The sequence below is a fragment of the Pinus tabuliformis genome, chromosome 6 (assembly GCF_031772625.1).
Source record: "Pinus tabuliformis cultivar Carrire ecotype Pingquan chromosome 6, CPIR1, whole genome shotgun sequence".
NCBI lineage: Eukaryota > Viridiplantae > Streptophyta > Pinopsida > Pinales > Pinaceae > Pinus > Pinus tabuliformis.
Genome location: NC_142292.1, coordinates 502,805,993 through 502,823,130, shown reverse-complemented (window position 1 = coordinate 502,823,130; position 17,138 = coordinate 502,805,993). Strand labels below are relative to the sequence as shown.

The window sequence follows — 17,138 nt, the reverse complement described above, 5'->3', positions numbered from 1 at the left end:
TGATAAACATGAAGAGAAGAAACCAAAATTTGATAACGGAGTTCACCCCTCCTGGGCTACGTCTCCGGGCCCTGCTCCAATGACTAGGCCTGCTATATTGATTTCAACAGCAAATGAGTACATCACAAATTGTTGACATAAGAGTGACTTGTTTCTCCTACAAAGATTTTTTACAAAAAAAATATGACTCCCTACTGTAAGTCATGACTGTCATCAGAAAAAAGGACACTCTCACAACAAGTCTTTATACTCCACTTGAAATCCAAGCACAAATTCATACAACAACTCCACAATAAAGTGTTGAAAAGAGCTTCTTTCATGAGCACATTGAGAAAATACTGAAAATAACTGCTTTGTTGAAGTAATAGCTACTGTAGATGAAAATGAAGGCTAGAAAACTTTGACTAGGCTCTCTCCATGCTAAAAAATGACTTCATCTTGCTGCAAAACTCTAACTGTCTCTGGCACATAAGGAATTTATTATGCAAAAAGTCCATCATAAAGTGCTCAAATTAAAAAAACTAAGTATGCCATTGAGTCCAGGACACAAAAAACCCCTATCTAGGCTCTTCTTGAGCTCAAAAAGGTTAAAAACTAAGCAAGATATGCTTCTCCAGGCCAAGCTCTGTTGTTTTTCCTTCAAATTGGTAAAACCTGCTAACTGTGCGATGATTTATCCCTTTACACAATTTTTCGAGTGATAATTTTGCCTGGTGTCAGCAAGATTCTTGCCGCAAAAGGTGCATTTTGTTGCATGTTTAAATTCGCCAATAACCCCTTTAGCGCCAAATTAGGGTCACGTGGCACACATGTGGCCAAGGGCCAAGGCTAACTGCCTGCCCTCGTCGGCCAAGCTCCTTCTCCATCGGGATAAGGTAACATGTGGTGTGATATGGTTGGGGCGGGGGCCAACTATCCGCCCATGCCGTATTTGGCTCCGTTGATGGTTACGTGGGTTTCGATGCAACTAGGGGCGAAGGCTTATCCACCTGAACCTTCTGCCTAAGCTCTCACTCCAGTTATGTGTAATGCATAAAACTCGGGGCCAGGGCCAAGTGCCTTGCCCTTTTTCCATAGCGCCTTTTGCTTGTCTGCCAAGGGTCCTATGGGTGCCGATAGGTCTGGGGGCTGGAGTTTTCCACTCGCCCCTCTCCACTTCGCCCGTGTCATGGGCATATGGGTGTTGTCATGACCAAGGGCTAGGGATCACCACCCAACCCTTCCTCCCACACGTGAAAACATATCGCTTTAAATGTAACCAACGACCTATGGTTGTTAAGAACCAACGTTGTGGCTTGGTGGTAGAGCATTGTGTTGTTATGTAAGAGGTCTAGGGGTCGAACCCCACTGAGGCCCTTGGAACATTTTATAGCCAACCACAAAGGGCCACATGGCACCCTCTGATTGGGCCACATGGCAACCTCTTATTGGGAAACCTCAAATCAAACCACCAATCAAAATGAGCCACTTACGAGTCAAGACCAGATTGGTCCATTGTCATATGTACCCTACACAGTTAGTTGATGATGTCAATTGTACGAACTACCCAATCAACCATGTTGTTGACTTTTTAGTTGTTGGTAAAAAACTTCATAACACATAACTTATTCATATGATGTTAGATTGAGGCGATTCAAGCGTCGTTGGAATCAGGACGATGAACACTATGACTTGACGTTGGTTTTGGGAGATTCTGAGCACCTTCATTTTTTAGCCTATTTTTTTTTAATCTTCGGATCATACCTCCCCACTAGGAACTTTTGGACCTCCAAAATAAATCTTCAATCTACAGATAAGTGAGGAAAAAGCTCATTTACTTTCCTGATCTCAGTCCTTCTTCTTTTGTTTGAATTGGTGCCTTAAAGTTGCAATCAAGTTACTCCACCTTGCCTCTGTGTGAAGTCCTTATCTTCCTGTCAAGAATTGTGGCTTGTAGCAATTCTTCTAAATATGACTCCCTACAGTAAGTCATGACTATCAACCAAAAAGGGACACTCTCACAACAAGCCCTTATACTCCACTTGAAATCCAAACATAAAAACATACAACAACTCCACAATGAAGTGTTGAAAAGAGCTTCTCTCATGAGCACATTGAGAAAAGACTGAAAATAGCTGCTTTGCTGAAGTAACAATTGCTGCAGATGAAACTAGAAGGCTAGAAAACCTCTGACTAGGCTCTCTCCATGCTAAAAAATGCCTTCAACTTGCTGCAAAACTCTGACTGTCTTTGGCACTAAAGGACTTGATTTTGTAAAAAGTCCATCATACAATGCTCAAATAAAAAAAATGAGGATGCCATTGAGTCCAGGACACTCAAAAACCCTTATCTAGGCTCTTCTTGAGCTCAAAAAGGTTAAACACTGAGCAAGATATGCTTCTCTAAGGCAAGCTCTACTATTTGTCCTGGAAATTAGCAAAACTTGCTAATTGTGTGACGATTTCACCCTTTACAGAGATCAATGAGTGACAATTTCGCCTGGCACCGCAAGATTACTGCTGCAAAAGGTGAATTTTGTTGTCTGTTTAAATTCACCAATAAACCCTTAAGCTCCAAATTACGGTTACATGGTGCACATGTGGCTAAGGGCTGAGGCTAACCGCTCGCCCTTGCCAACCAAGCTCCTTTTCCATTGGGACAAGGTCACATGTGGTGCGATATGGCAGGGGGTGGGGGCCAACATTCTGCCCCCATTGGATTTGGCTCCATTGATGGTGACATGGGTTTCGATGGAACGGGGCTAGGGCTTATCTGCCCAACCCTTCCGCCTAAGCCCCTGCTCCAGTCACTTGTAACACATAAAACCCAAGGCTAGGGCCAAATGCCTCGCCCTTTTGCCATAGCACATTCTGCTTGTCCACCAAAGGTCCTACGGGTGTCGATAGGTCTGGGGGCTGGAGCTTCCCGCTTGCCCCTCCCCGCTCCGCTTGCACCGTGGGCATATGGGTGCTGTCGTGACCAAGGGCTAGAGCTCATCGCCCGATCCCTCCTCCCAAACGTGAAAACATATTACTTTAAATGTAATCGATGGCCTATGGTTGTTAAGAACCAACTTTTTGGCTTGGCGGTAGAGCATTGTGTTGTTGTGTAGGAGCTCTAGGGGTCGAACCCTGTCGAGGCCCTCTGATTGGGCCATGTGGTAGCCTCCGATTGGGCCACGTGGTAGCCTCTTATTGGGCCACCACAAATCAAACCACCAATCAAAACGAGCCACCTGTAACCTGTATGGTTATGCCACATGTCAAGACCAGATTGGTCCACCGTCATTTGTACCTTGCACAATCAACTGTTGACATTCGCTGTACAGACTGCCCAGTCCACAGCCTAGTCAACCTTGCTATTGACTTTTTAGTTGTTGGTCCAAAATTTTAGAACGCCATAACTTCTTCATATGACGTCAGATTGAGGTGATTCAAGCGTCGTTGTAATCAGGATGATGAACACTACGACTTAACGCCAGTTTCAGGAGATTTTGAGCACTTTCATTTTTAAGCTTATTTTTGATCTCTGGATCAATGGTCAAAATAATACGCCCGAATGGATGCTATATGTACCCCCAAGACATAACAAAAAAGATGATTCAAATTTATAAAAATATTGGAAGTTTATAAATGTAAAATTTAATTTTACAAAAATGTTAATATTTTATATAAGTAGATTGTTTCATATCATATAAATGAATATTTATGGACACTAAAGTAAGTACATGATATTTGTACTAGATATATCTATTCAAAATGATCATTTTCTGGGCCACAGTGAAACATTATTTTCTGCTGCTCAAACACTGAGATTGACCCCAAGAATATCGAGAGACATCATTTTTTGCTAGTCAAACATTGAGATTGACCCGAAGAATGTCCAGAGAATTGAACTGTAACCTCTCAATAACATAAGTACTTTAATAACGAAAACTCCAACAATTACACTAACTCTCAAAACTCTCTCTATATATATATTTTAACTTTACTTAAATATAAGTTAATATGTTTCTGTCCTTTGAAAATATTTCCCAATTTATTATAGTTTGAACGAGTTGTTAACCATAACCCAACCTGTAATGAATACAACTATCAAGGCAAGGATATTCACATCAATTTATTGTAGTTTGAACAAGTTGTTAACCATAACCCAACATGCAATGAATACAACCAAAGGCAAAATATTTCCCAATTTATTATAGTTTGAACGAGTTGTTAACCATAACCCAACCTGTAATGAATACAACCATCAAGGCAAGGAAATTCACATCAATTTATTGTAGTTTGAACAAGTTGTTAACCATAACCCAACATGCAATGAATACAACCATCAAGGCAAAATATTTCCCAATTTATTATAGTTTGAACGAGTTGTTAACCATAACCCAACCTACAATGAATACAACCATTAAGGCAAAAAAATTCACGTCCATTTATTGTAGTTTGAACAAGTTGTTAACCATAACCCAACATGCAATGAATACAACCATCAAGGCAAGGAAATTCACGTCCTTCAACAATTGGAACTAGAAGCATTATTAATGCCACTCCCTTTCATATAACTAGTTGGAGATATTCTTTGGTGACATGACACATTGAAGTGAGGTAGTTTTGCATGAAAATTGTCAATTCAAGAATTTTCATTTTACATGGTAAATAAAAGGCAAAGAATTAACCTACACTGAATTAAAAAGATAAAGATAAATAATCAATATGTGAAAAATTAAGATATATTGATTCTTATTAATATAAAAATTAGTATTATTACATATAAATTAAATATTTAATAAATATTAAAACATCTTAGAATGCATGTTTATGTGATTCATGATTTACATTAAATATTTTTTGAACTAAATTATATAGAAAATTTTAAATCAACACATTTAGAACCATTTATTATATTTATCATAAAAAAATATCAAAACATTTAAATTATACTATATTTTATATTATTATTATTATTATTAATTGAAAATCCACTATTATTAACTATCCCAAAACCTTAAAAACACTTCCATTACTATATTTCTTACGTAAAAAGTAATAATAACTCACTAACTTAGAAATTCTTATATTAATATCAAACAAAACAATATTTAATGTTTAAACAATCTGAAATGAAACATCAAAATAAAAACCATTAAATTTTATGTAGTTAGAATAATGAGAAATAAACACTATTGTGTAATAAAATATTTATACAAATTTATATTGAAAACAACATTATAATAAATATAATTTTTATTAAAACAAAACCAAATAAATATAAATAAATAACAAAGAAAAACTCTCCGTATATAATTTTTATTAAAACAAATCCAAATAAATATAATAAATAACAAAAAAACTTCAATAATTTATAAAATAAATTAAAAAATTTAATTTCAATCTTTTTTATATCATAAATTATATATTTTTAGTTATATTATTACAACAATAGTAATATTTAATATTTCATATGAAACACTGCACAATATAACCCATTCTTTTACAATTTTTTACAAAAAATTTACTTGAATTTGATACCAACAGGATTCCGCTGGAGTTAAAATACCAAAGTATCTAAACCATACACTTTCAACATAAATTCAAATTCTCAATTTTATATGGTAAAGAAAACTCTTTAAATTCATTTATATTTTAAAATTAATAAATAAATTTTAATAGCTATTAAATATATTTTATAATTAAAATTATAAAATAAAGAAATTAAAATAAATATATTAATTTAAAAACATTAAATTATAAAATTTCAATTTTACAATAAGATAATTAAATGATTAAATTAATTTAAAAAAATACATATAACATCATTAAAGTAACTTTAAAAACAAATACATAATACAATTAAAATAATTAAATCAACATTTAAAATCTAACCCAAAATGTTGTGATCCAAGCAAAGAAATGATCCCATTGATTGGATAGGAAGAAGAGACGTAAACGTCGCCGTGTAACCAGCAAGAAATTTCGGACTTAATATTAATTTTAAGTTTATAAAATCTAATTACAACTTGACTTTATATTCAAAATAATAATTACAATAACATATTAATTCAAAAGTTTTAAAATATTTAAATTATACAATTTCAATTTATAATTTACAATTTCATTATGACCTAATTAAAATGAATAAATTAATATTAAAAAGACATATAACATAATTAAAATAAATTAACTTTAATAATTCAAAAATTTTAAAATATTTAAATTATACAATTTCAATTTATAATTTACAATTTCATTATAACCTAATTAAAATGATTAAATTAATATTAAAGAGACGTATGACATAATTAAAATAAATTAACTTTAATAACAAATACATAAGACAATTAAAAAAATAAAATAACTAAATCAACATTTAAAATCTAACCCAAAATGTTATGAGCCAAGCAAACAAATGATGGGATTGATGGGATGGGAAGAAGAGACGTAGCATTAGCCTGGTTCAAAGCAAGAAATTCCGCATGTGCCTAGCTGGCAGCAAAGAATACAATGCCTGGCCCCACACCGGAGGCGATTAAGACGCGGGAGCAGAGGAAATGGCCGACCGTCAATGACACGTTGGCACCACGAAAACGCGTACCGCTGGAAATAAATTTATAATTACCTTCCCAGCAATTGCAGCCATAAAATAACATTAAAATAATACTAGAGAGGGTAGGCCAAGTCCTGGGTATCTTTCTTCAAAGCCATCATTTCTGGTTCTCCTCGTTAGCGTTATCACTCTGCGAAAGGGGGCACGGGAAACCTGATATTTCTTTCTTTCATTCATTTTTTGGTGCGAGGAATCTCATGGGGTCGAGCAACAGTAGGGCGGCAGGGGGTGATATACAGAGTCGCCCACGGGACCGTGGTGTGAACCAGAGGCGCGAAGGTCGCATCCGGCCCTTGATCCGATCTCTCAGCTGCGGGACTGTCTTTCCATGTTTCACCGAGGTGCACTTCCCTTCGTTTTTTCCTCCATTTTTTTCGTCTAATTTCTCATCTGCAGGTCAGCGGTTCAATTCCCATACACGAAATGGGAAAAATACAAACCCTGAGGCCTGGTAAATCTTGCCCTGTTACTTGCCCGTTGTGATACGATGGCTTCACAGACTTCCGATTAGAGCGAATTGTGTAAATTGAGAGGTGCGTGATGACGCTCTAAAGATATGTGAAAAGAAAGCAACGAGCTCTGCAATTAATTTGAATTACAGGCTCTTGTCTTTGTGTTTTCACAATAAAATTCCTCATCGCCAATTTTATATTGATAATAAGCTTGACGGGGTTTTCATCTGGAACATTCGTTTATGATTCATAGTTTATACGATAAAAAGGTTCACTAACTATACGATTCTTATGGGACATGAATTAGGGTGATTAATTTAAATCCCACGGTTCAGCGGTGACTGCAGTGGTCTGCCAGGCAACCCAACAAGGTTCAAATTCGCCAGAGGCACAGATTAGAGGTTGCGGCTTTGGTGCAAGCCCTGGGTTATTTTGACGGAAGAGTACTCCCGTTGCGGCTGTCTAGCTGAGTGGAAGTGCTTATGCTTAGTGTTTTTCCCATTGTGGGCCGTTTCAACGACGGAAACTTGGGGCCGGCTGCAAGTGCTGGGTATTTTTTCACAAAAGAGTATCCCCATTAGCTAAGCGTAAGTGCTTCTGTTTAGTGTTTTTCTCTTCAAAGGCCGTATCGCCCACTCAAGGTTGAGGCCAGATGCAATTCTTGGGTAATTTTGTGTTTTGCCCGTTGTGGGCTGTTTCAACCACGGAAGCTGGGGGCCGGCTGCAAGTACTGGGTATTTTTCACAGAAGAGTATCCCCATTATCTATAAGCGGAAGTGCTTCTGTTAGTGTTTCTCTCTTCAAATGCCGTTTCAACCACTCAAGTCTGAGTTTGGGGCCAGGTACAAGTCTTGGGTAATTTTGACGTGAGAGTACCCTTCATTGCGGTAGCTTTGGCTGAGCCGCCGTGCTTACTGTCTATGTTTAGCGTTTCGGCCCCATGAGAGCCATTTTAGCCATTTGTACCCACGCAAGCGGGCCTCTTGTGGTTCACAATCTCTTTTAGCTAATTGTAATGTTAGGTAAGATTGATCCGACTGTCTCCTTTCACTAATAGTATTGATGGCTCGAACAGCTTTGAGGTAAGATTGATCCGACTGTCTCCTTCAAATAGTATTGATGGCTCGAACAACTTTGAGCTTGTTCACACCAATATTGGATGTCTACTTTTGTGTAGTGGTAGGTCAAGTTTGATGCAATCATTATTGCTTCTCTTGCTACATAATTTATATGTGGTTGGTCTCGATATAATATGTTTGGTGTAGCCACACTTTGTCTCCACCGGGAACCTATAGCCGATTTGGTGCTTGTCATGGCACTTTCACTTGTCGATGTAGTTCCTTGATATTCTTAATGTGCTTTTGACTTTTCATCTGTAGCAGATTCGTCTGGTTGAGGTTTGTCAAAACGTTTTGTATCGTAAGATCTACGGGTGCCTGGGGCTGAAATTCCAAACATATGTTTGAGACGGTGACTTAATGTTGGAGCCATGGATTATTTTGTTTTAGTCGTTGAATGTATGGCAATTGCTTAACCCATATCTTCAAGTTTCATTAACTGTACATTCTTAGCAGTTGCACTACTGTCCAGTACTCCTCTTTTATTTGATCGTTTGCCTGCATGACAAGGATGTGGTTTTCTTCAGCTTGGTGTCTATTCATGACAATAACATGTTCCAAAAGAAACTGCGGAATTTGTTGCCCCTATTCTATACGATAAAGGTTTGTAGTCCAAAGTTTACTAATCATGTTTGGGAAAGAAGTTTGCGGTATGTTACTTTGTTTTGGCCTTGTTACATGGTGTCTATATAACCATCCTATATAATTTTTTCATTTTGACTAAGAATGTAATCATTTTGTTTTAAGTATGTCTGGCAGACCTCTAGGAAGCCTAATGAGATTAATATTAGCAAAGGTGTATAATTTTCCAACTTCCTTATTGATGGTTTGAACTTTAAAGTTTAAACATATTGCATGATGCATGCCCTCGCAAAATTCTCTACATCTTGCCCCATCTTAGGCTATCAAAAGTACCTTATTAAGTTTTTCATTTGATATCATTCAAAAGTGTACCAATTGTTGGAATGATGTGCAGGTATTCAACTTGAGGGCAAAGGCCGTGGGCAAAGTCTTATAGGAGATGTTCAACAAGGTGATGGGAAGCGAATTGGTGATAATCTCAAGATGACCCACCAAAGGAATGAATTTTATATTTCCCTTCGTTTATAAGGTATCCTAGGCATCCACTATTGATAGCCTCTAGATAGACTTGTAGCAGCGCAGGCCTTACAAAATCCCATGTGGGCTTTGTAAAATTTGTCCAAGGCATAGGGATTTATCATTGGCCATCTCATCAAGGGTTTCAAGAAATTTATCAAGAGTTAGATGATCACATTCCACAACTTGTGACTTGGACAATTTTGAGCTATAACACCCTCGTAGATTTGTATGGCCACCCTATGTTCCTCCATGATGTTTTGCCATTAAACAACCATTCCACAATGATTGACTAACTAATGTTTGATATCAAGCTAGCGGGAGAGTTTAATCATTAACATGTGCTCAAATTTTTTTGTTGTGGCCAGGGTACAAAAGAAAGCTTTGGTGACCATGTTACCTACTTTGATATGGTTCAATTGGCCTCGAATTTGGGCTCCATTGGCCTTTCTAGCCTTAACAAATTGTTGAAGGTGTGCCTCAATTTGGCTACTTTGGCTCTCATGCTCCTCACCATCCAACCAACTAATGTAGGCCTCATTGACTTCAAGTTTTCTACTCTCACTGATTTTAAGGAATGCCTTTGTTTGGTTGCTCGACTCTGAAGCTTCTGATCATACGACCTCTGATGTAGTCGTTTACTAATTGAAGCATTATTCTTTGTCATAGTTCTTTTTGGCCTTTTCCTAATGGCAATGATTTCCCTCCCAAAACACACGAAAATGAATAAGTGGTTCTAGCTATGGTTTCATTCCCTCAATGGATCCATGTAGACAATTGACGAGGCACACAGATTAAGTTACAATATTGTTAAGGCAGCCATGGTTGCTCAGGGGTGAATTTTGTTCGCATTACTTGAACAACATTAAAAGAGAATTGGTTGGATGATTAAATGAAGTGGTCTTGCCCATGATTTGGACATGTCTAGAGTGCTAACCATGCAAGGTGAAGAAGCTTTGCATTGAGAGCATGGCTCCATTGAGTTGCTGAAGAACTCTATTTTTCTTGCCCCAAAAAGTGGACCATGTTTGTGTGATGGATATAAGTGTCTAAAAACACCACCTCGAGGTCGAGAGCCTTGAGGAGCACTTTGAGTGCTTTGCGCACAGTTAGTGGTGGTTGAGATGGCCACTAGGGTTTGAGATGGGCATTGCAGACTGCAAAGTGGACTGATTATGCTTTCCTACGTTACTTCCCTTTCTTATCATCGTAGTCTAGCTATCCTAGCTAGCATTGGGAGCCAAAGGTGCCAATTTTACTGGGGGAAGTTGAGGGGTTAGATTGTTTTTTAACTAAGTCACATGGCACAAGGACACAAAAATACAAGTATCTGACACATGACACGGTGACCCCTCGGAACATGACACATATATGTTATATATTATATATTAAAAAATATAATATATACTAAAAATATGACAAATTAGTGAATTACACATAAATTATGAAATATATAAAACATTTACATGATGATGATACAAATTCAATCATACAACTAATGCATATAAGCAAAATAGCACCTTCTGCAATCCCTCTCTGAACGAAAATTATATCAACAAAGAGGCCCTAAATAGCTTGTAGAGTCCAAAAAAAATTTATGCTACAACAAATAGCTAGTACTACATATCATCAAAATCATTGCCTATATTGGTATCCTCATCATCCATATCACCATCAATATCACCCTCTAAGCATTAAAGTAAGATAGAAAAATCTTACCATGTCAAATAGAGATTTTGTTTAAGTGATGAGTACATTTTTACTAGGGTCAAGACAGAGGAGTTCAATAATCAATGCCACCAACATCGAGGTACGTAGAGGGCTTGGTCCTGTTAATTAAATACTAGTTCCATACCTTCATACATGATAGGCTCCAATGGGAATGTTGCAATTCCCCCAATCCTGAAATCCTGAAAACTGTTAAGTTTGCTGGATTTTGAGTGGGATCTAAAATTCCACTTTCTCCATATGAAATCAAATGAGCTCGGAACCACTCTCAAAACATCTTGAGTCAATTAAGGGTAAAGTTAAAAAATTAAGTAAAAGTTACATCACTTTTACTTTAAGAATTTAACATTACCATTAATTGCATAACATTAGTAGGGCCTGGACAAATCCACTTCCCAACACTTGGAATCCCTTCCAACATTGCTTAATCGCCCTTAGCTGCACTCCAAAATCTTTGTGAGCTCCAAACATGTGACTGTATTGTGGGAGAATGAGGCAATAAATCGATTTTATGATGTTTTTTCACTTGAGACGCGTCCAAATTTCGTGACACCATTAGGGCTCGTGTATGACACCAATCAAACTCGTGTCCTGAGAACAGGACACGAGTCAAAATCATGTCGTGTAATACCTGACATGAGGGTGGGGGGAAGGATGTGTAATGTTACTTAGTTTGCCAATAGTTTGCCAATCAAGGTACAATCCTCGCTTCAGTGATCTGGGCTTTGACACCTACCAAAAGTGTTTTAAAGGTAGACACATCTCACTGTCTGATGATGACCCTATTGCCAACTTGGATATCAGTTGATTCATTAAAGTCATCTTGCAGATTGACTTGCAAACAGAGCCTCTAATTGGGATGCGACTGGAAGGTTCTCTCAGTTTCATGGCAGGTGAATATGCCAAATGGTTTGGCGAGATGTTTTAAAAGCGCCTAAATTGAGGAGAGATGCTTCAGAAGTCAACCGATACAGGATAGTGAAGCTGAGCAAAACCTTAGCTGAAAAATCCTCGCTCCTATTGAGTTGAGACCACCAAGGTGTTCCTACATAGCCAAGGGCCACATTGCATGATGGCAACGTCATTACTAGGATATCTAAATTGGAACATGAAGAAATCCTTGGTCAGTTTTCTGATGTCTGCAACATTTGAACCACATGACTTTAAATTTCATGTATCCAGGCTGAAATCATGTTCTCTGATGGAATATGGCCAACATGGTTCATTAAAGTCATCACGCAGATTGACTTGCAAACAGAGCCTCTTATTGGGATGTGATTGGAAGGTTCTCTCAGGTTCATGGTAGGTGAATATGCCAAATGGCTTGGCGAGATGTTTTAAAAGCGCCTAAATTGAGGAGAGATGCTCCAGAAGTCAACCAATACAGGATAGTGAAGCTGAGCAAAACCTCAGCTGAAAAATCCTCGCTTGTATTGAGTTGAGACCACATCCTTGGTCAGTTTTCTGATATCTGCAACATTTGAACCACATGACTTTAAATTTCATGTATCCAGGCTGAAATCATGTTCTCTGATGGAATATGGCCAACATGGTTCATTAAAGTCATCACGCAGATTGACTTGCAAACAGAGCCTTTTATTGGGATGCAATTGGAAGGTTCTCTCAGGTTCATGGTAGGTGAATATGCCAAATGGTTTGGCGAGATGTTTTAAAAGTGCCTAAATTGAGGAGAGATGTTCCAGAAGTCAATCGATACAGGATAGTGAAGCTGAGCAAAACCTCAGCTGAAAAATCCTCACTCGTATTGAGTTGAGACCACCAAGGTGTTCCTACATAGCCAAGGACCACATTGCATTATGGCAACGTCATTACTAGGATATCGAAATTGGAACATGAAGAAATCCTTGGTCAGTTTCTGATATCTGAAACATTTGAACCACACGGTTTTAAACTTCATGTATCCAGGCTGGCTTTAAATTTCATGTATCCAGGCCGAAATCATGTTCTCTGATGGAATATGGCCAACATGGTACCCATCAAGGACACGCACACAATATTCCCAAGAAGCATCTATGTACTCAACATCACTAACTGAAGCTTTAAGTGAATTATCCTGAGGGTCTGGAAAATTGCCTTGTGGAATACTTCTGGTACAAACGTGCGAGCCTTTTTGGGAAGTATTTTTCACCCCAGTTGCTACAGCAGGATGTGCAGCAGTGGGAATGAAGGCCATTATGAGGGCATGCCTCCCTGGTGGGAAAGATTCACAGCGTTGACAATGATGTAAATATAGGATAGACATAGATTATGTGAAGCAGGGCAGAAATAAAGACGGATAGTGCTGGATAAGACCATAAATGATTTTCTTTTTTCCTTTTATTATTTTATTGTCTTGATATACATCAAAACCAAGTTTTCAACTTGCAAAAAAATGTATTTTCAGTCCACGGGAGCTTGATGAGTTTGTTTGTTTTGTATAGGAGAAGATAGATAAAATTAAAATCTCAAACTGAAAATGTTGGGTTTATCGTTGAACATTTTGATTATGCTTAATCTAGTGCTTCTATGTCAAGAGTGTTTTTTTCTAGATACATCTAGATCATCCATTTTTTTTAGTTTTCCCCTATGCATGAGCCTGTCATATTTTGCAGGCACAATTTGAAATTTCTTTTGTGATTCTGAATTTCATGGTTTGAATGATAATTTTTTTACTGATTCTAAACATTCTGCATCTATACTCTGGATTAGGAAATGTAGTGTATATCTAGTATCTACTTTTTGTATCTACATCATTTTAGATAATTTCTCAGTTGTATGAAAGAAAGGAAGTCAATCAAAGGTTAGTGGCTTTCCAACATGATGAAATATATCAGGGAAGTGCAGCACTATAAGAAGCTTACTTCTACTTTTTAACATCATTACTTGGAAAATGTTACTGATACAAATAATATTTATTGTAGAATGATGAACTTCCAGCTGAATCCCAGAGAAATTCGACAGTAAATGAAGATGAAGATTCTGGAAGTGAACTTGCCATCGAGAAGAACTCTCATCATAAGACAGTATCGTCTGAAAATGGACATGGTGGGACTGAGCTTGGGACACCTGGTGAAAGCTCTAGTAGTCAATCCAGAGAAATAGTGACTGGATGTTCTGGAAGATGGGGGGATTCTGGAAGTGGTCAGGCCTCTGATTCTTGCCCAGATGACAGGAGTCATTATCTGGGAGAGTCAAGTGGAGCCATGGATGGTGGTAACCTTTCTGATATTGCTGGCCAGATTGGGCAAACAACTGCTGTGGATCTAGAAGCATCCAATTCTCACCTTGCACAGTCAAGTAATATCCAAGGTGAATCTTCTATTTGTACTGAGGAAATGAGGCAACTGAGTACATTTAATAATGAATTTCAATCATCTCCGCCTTTAGAGGGAGGAGGATCATTCACAGTTCCTCGTGATTTTGGTGAGCAATCTGAGAGCTCTGTTGCAAATCTCCATTCTGTGGTTCCAGATTCTACACGATCTGAAGGTCAGTTAACAGGTGAAGAATCTGTTTCTCAAGATTTATCAGGGACTAATCCTGAGCCAAGAGAATCAGAGAGCAGGAGTATGCTTCAAGTAGAGGCGGTAAGTCTCTCATCAAATGAATCATCTAGTTCAACAGGACATGTCAGCAATCAAGAATTGAGAAGGAACAGTCGGAGGAGACTGTGGGATGCTTTGACCAGAGGAACTTCTAGGAGAAGGAATTTGACTCCAGCTATACTTCTGTCAGCAGATGACATCGATGATCTTGGTTCTACAAATGATAGGTGGCTTCTTGATTTTAGTGGAGTACTATATGATGATGCTTTAGAAGATGATGTACTCAATAATGGCCGAAACTCTGACTCAGAAGAAAGGAGATGGCGTTTCAGATCCCAGGTTGGTTATTTCTTGTTTGGGTCACTCCCAGAGTCTTCCCTCGCAAATTTTACTCATCATGTGAGAGGCCTCTTTTCTAAGGCTCATTGGTGGATGCATGTATTAATTCTTATCTTGCTTTAACTCCGCTCTCAATGTGGGCTAAACTGTAAGGTAAGAGAGGTGCCACCCTCATTCCCCATTGTAGTCCTGTGAAGCTGGTTGTCTTGTAATTCTTATATGATCAGTGATAACACTGCTTTCAGTGCTCGGTGCAGTACACACAAGAAAAAAATTGTTCTTCAATAACTTTATATGACTAGTTCCACTATATTCATTTTTTCAAATTTGTTTGTTTTGCTAACAGTGTCAAATTGTTTGCAATGCAGGTCTGGGCTTTGCAAAGATTGCGCAGGGGTTCTGATGGAACCTCTTCTGGGCATTCAAGGTTTTGTGCATCTGGTACCCATGCAGATGGTCACTGCTCTTGTGAGGCTTATGTGATGACAGAAGAGACAAGCACACATGCAAGCATTTCACGCATAGTGATGCTTGCAGAGGCCTTGTTTGAGGTAATGTTGCATCCCTTGTGACTTTTTCTCCATTTTTAAGTTGACTCGTTCACGAGTTTTTCTTTCCTATTTGTACTTCTGTAAGAATTTACGTGCTTGCTTCATCCGATATCTGTTCAAAATAGATGCTTGTATTTTTGTGAAATGAGTTTGAAATTTTCTTTTATTTTCTGAAGGTACTGGATGAGATTCATCGACAATCAGTTGCTCTTTCACAGACAACGTCATTATCTCATGTCTCACTGCCAGCACCTGAGTCTGTTGTTAATTCATTTCCCATCAGGAATCACAAGAAACCTGAGAAAAATGAAAATGTAAATGATGAAGCAGCACAGTAAGTTCTTCTCTCTGTAAGCTGTTCCCTTTATTCTGGGCTATAGTTGGAATGAAGTCCATAGTTTCTGCAAATCCCTTATAAACTGGTCAACCTAGAAATGGATGATTTTTTTTAATTGGCAACTGTTTCTGTTATTAGGTGCTACATTTGCCTAGCAGAATATGAGGAAGGAGATAAAATCAGGGTTTTGCCCTGTCACCATGAGTACCATATGGCATGTGTTGATAAATGGCTGAAAGAAATACACAGGTGCCTATTTCATCACGTATCTCTTTACAATACAGATATATGCTATTTTTTGTTACTTTTACCTGTGGATTTAAAGAAAACATTGTATAGCAGGACTCTCGAGTGCACAATTTGGTACCGTACGAGAGACTTAGATTGTAATTTTTGTTTGCAGAGTATGCCCTTTGTGTCGAGGGAATGTATGCGAACAAATTGGAGCAAACTCCGAATCTTCCACCACTTGATGTGAATAATTGTACATATATCTGAACGAAGGTTTAACACATATTTCTGTATATTAAACGATGTTGTATATTTTTAAGATTCTCCGCAGTTAAAGAGGATTAGCAACACAAAGGAGGTAAATGATATACATCATTAAGAGTAATCTTAATCATTGGTGGTTCACCTATGAAATTGTAGAGTTTTTGAAGTTAAAGCGGTATCTGGATTCATTACACAAGAGGGTAAGCAAGCTGGAGTCCTCTGCATCCATCGATGCCTTAGTTGCCCATGCTGCAGTTTTTGTTTCCACCATTGCGAGGGCCTTCTTCACTGCAATCAGAGTTCCAAGGCGTAGGTTTTCTTGTATCTTGATGGATTTCATGGCTGCTGTGAGAGTTACTTGTAATATCCTGTTATATGTCTAACATTTATCCAGTGCGCTGTGAAACCATGCTGCTTTTGCATATTTTATCCATCTTTTTCAGCGATCTTGTCGGTCCAGCATTGGGTTAAATCCCAATGTCCACAAGTAATTTAGGAGTTATTCTATAATTTAGTATTTCATGGACGGTAACGTATGGTTATAGCCCCCAATATCCACAAGTAACTTGGGAGTTATTTTATAATTTAGCATTCCATGGATGATCACATATGTATAGCACACGACCAATTATGGAAAGCTATGAATGCGTTTTATGTTTTAATGATGTCACACTAGTTTATTGCTTTTTCTTTTCCATAGTTTGTATATTCCTGATTACAATGGAATTGCATTAATGTTCAACATATATATAGTTTATTTGTTTTGCGTTTTGGAGCTTTTTCAAGCCATTTTTCAGTTGAATTTGTTTAAAATTTGGTATGAATTAGAATTACAAGTTTAAGTTTGAGTTGTGAACTCTCTGCTGAGTATTCCAGGGGTTTTGCGGGTG

General features: G+C 37.7%; 1 protein-coding gene across 3 annotated transcripts; it reads left to right on the top strand.

The window, feature by feature from the left end:
- Positions 1-6,616: 6,616 nt before the first annotated feature.
- LOC149259517 (uncharacterized) lies at positions 6,617-16,910 on the top strand. 3 transcript variants are annotated; one of them, XM_089418616.1, is made up of 7 exons: positions 6,617-6,926; positions 13,903-14,865; positions 15,234-15,416; positions 15,593-15,750; positions 15,892-16,002; positions 16,157-16,257; positions 16,405-16,910. In XM_089418616.1, exons 1-6 carry the CDS (start codon positions 6,783-6,785, stop codon positions 16,224-16,226), a joined length of 1,629 nt encoding a protein of 542 aa, XP_089274742.1. In that variant the 5' UTR covers positions 6,617-6,782; the 3' UTR covers positions 16,227-16,257; positions 16,405-16,910. The 3 variants fall into 3 exon arrangements, with proteins under 3 accessions (XP_089274742.1, XP_089274739.1, XP_089274746.1); XM_089418620.1 differs by adding an exon at positions 9,132-9,266 and having other exon boundaries at positions 6,806-6,926; positions 16,157-16,910; XM_089418613.1 differs by having other exon boundaries at positions 16,157-16,910.
- The last annotated feature ends 228 nt before the right edge of the window (positions 16,911-17,138 follow it).

What these genes read in the sequence shown, in the direction of transcription:
- LOC149259517 (XM_089418616.1), top strand. Translation starts at nt 6,783, where the DNA reads ATGGGGTCGAGCAACAGTAGGGCGGCAGGGGGTGATATACAGAGTCGC. An exon ending in GATGGCGTTTCAGATCCCAG is followed by an intron (nt 14,866 to 15,233) that starts GTTGGTTATTTC and finishes TTTGCAATGCAG; the next exon opens with GTCTGGGCTTTGCAAAGATT. An exon ending in GTAAATGATGAAGCAGCACA is followed by an intron (nt 15,751 to 15,891) that starts GTAAGTTCTTCT and finishes TTCTGTTATTAG; the next exon opens with GTGCTACATTTGCCTAGCAG.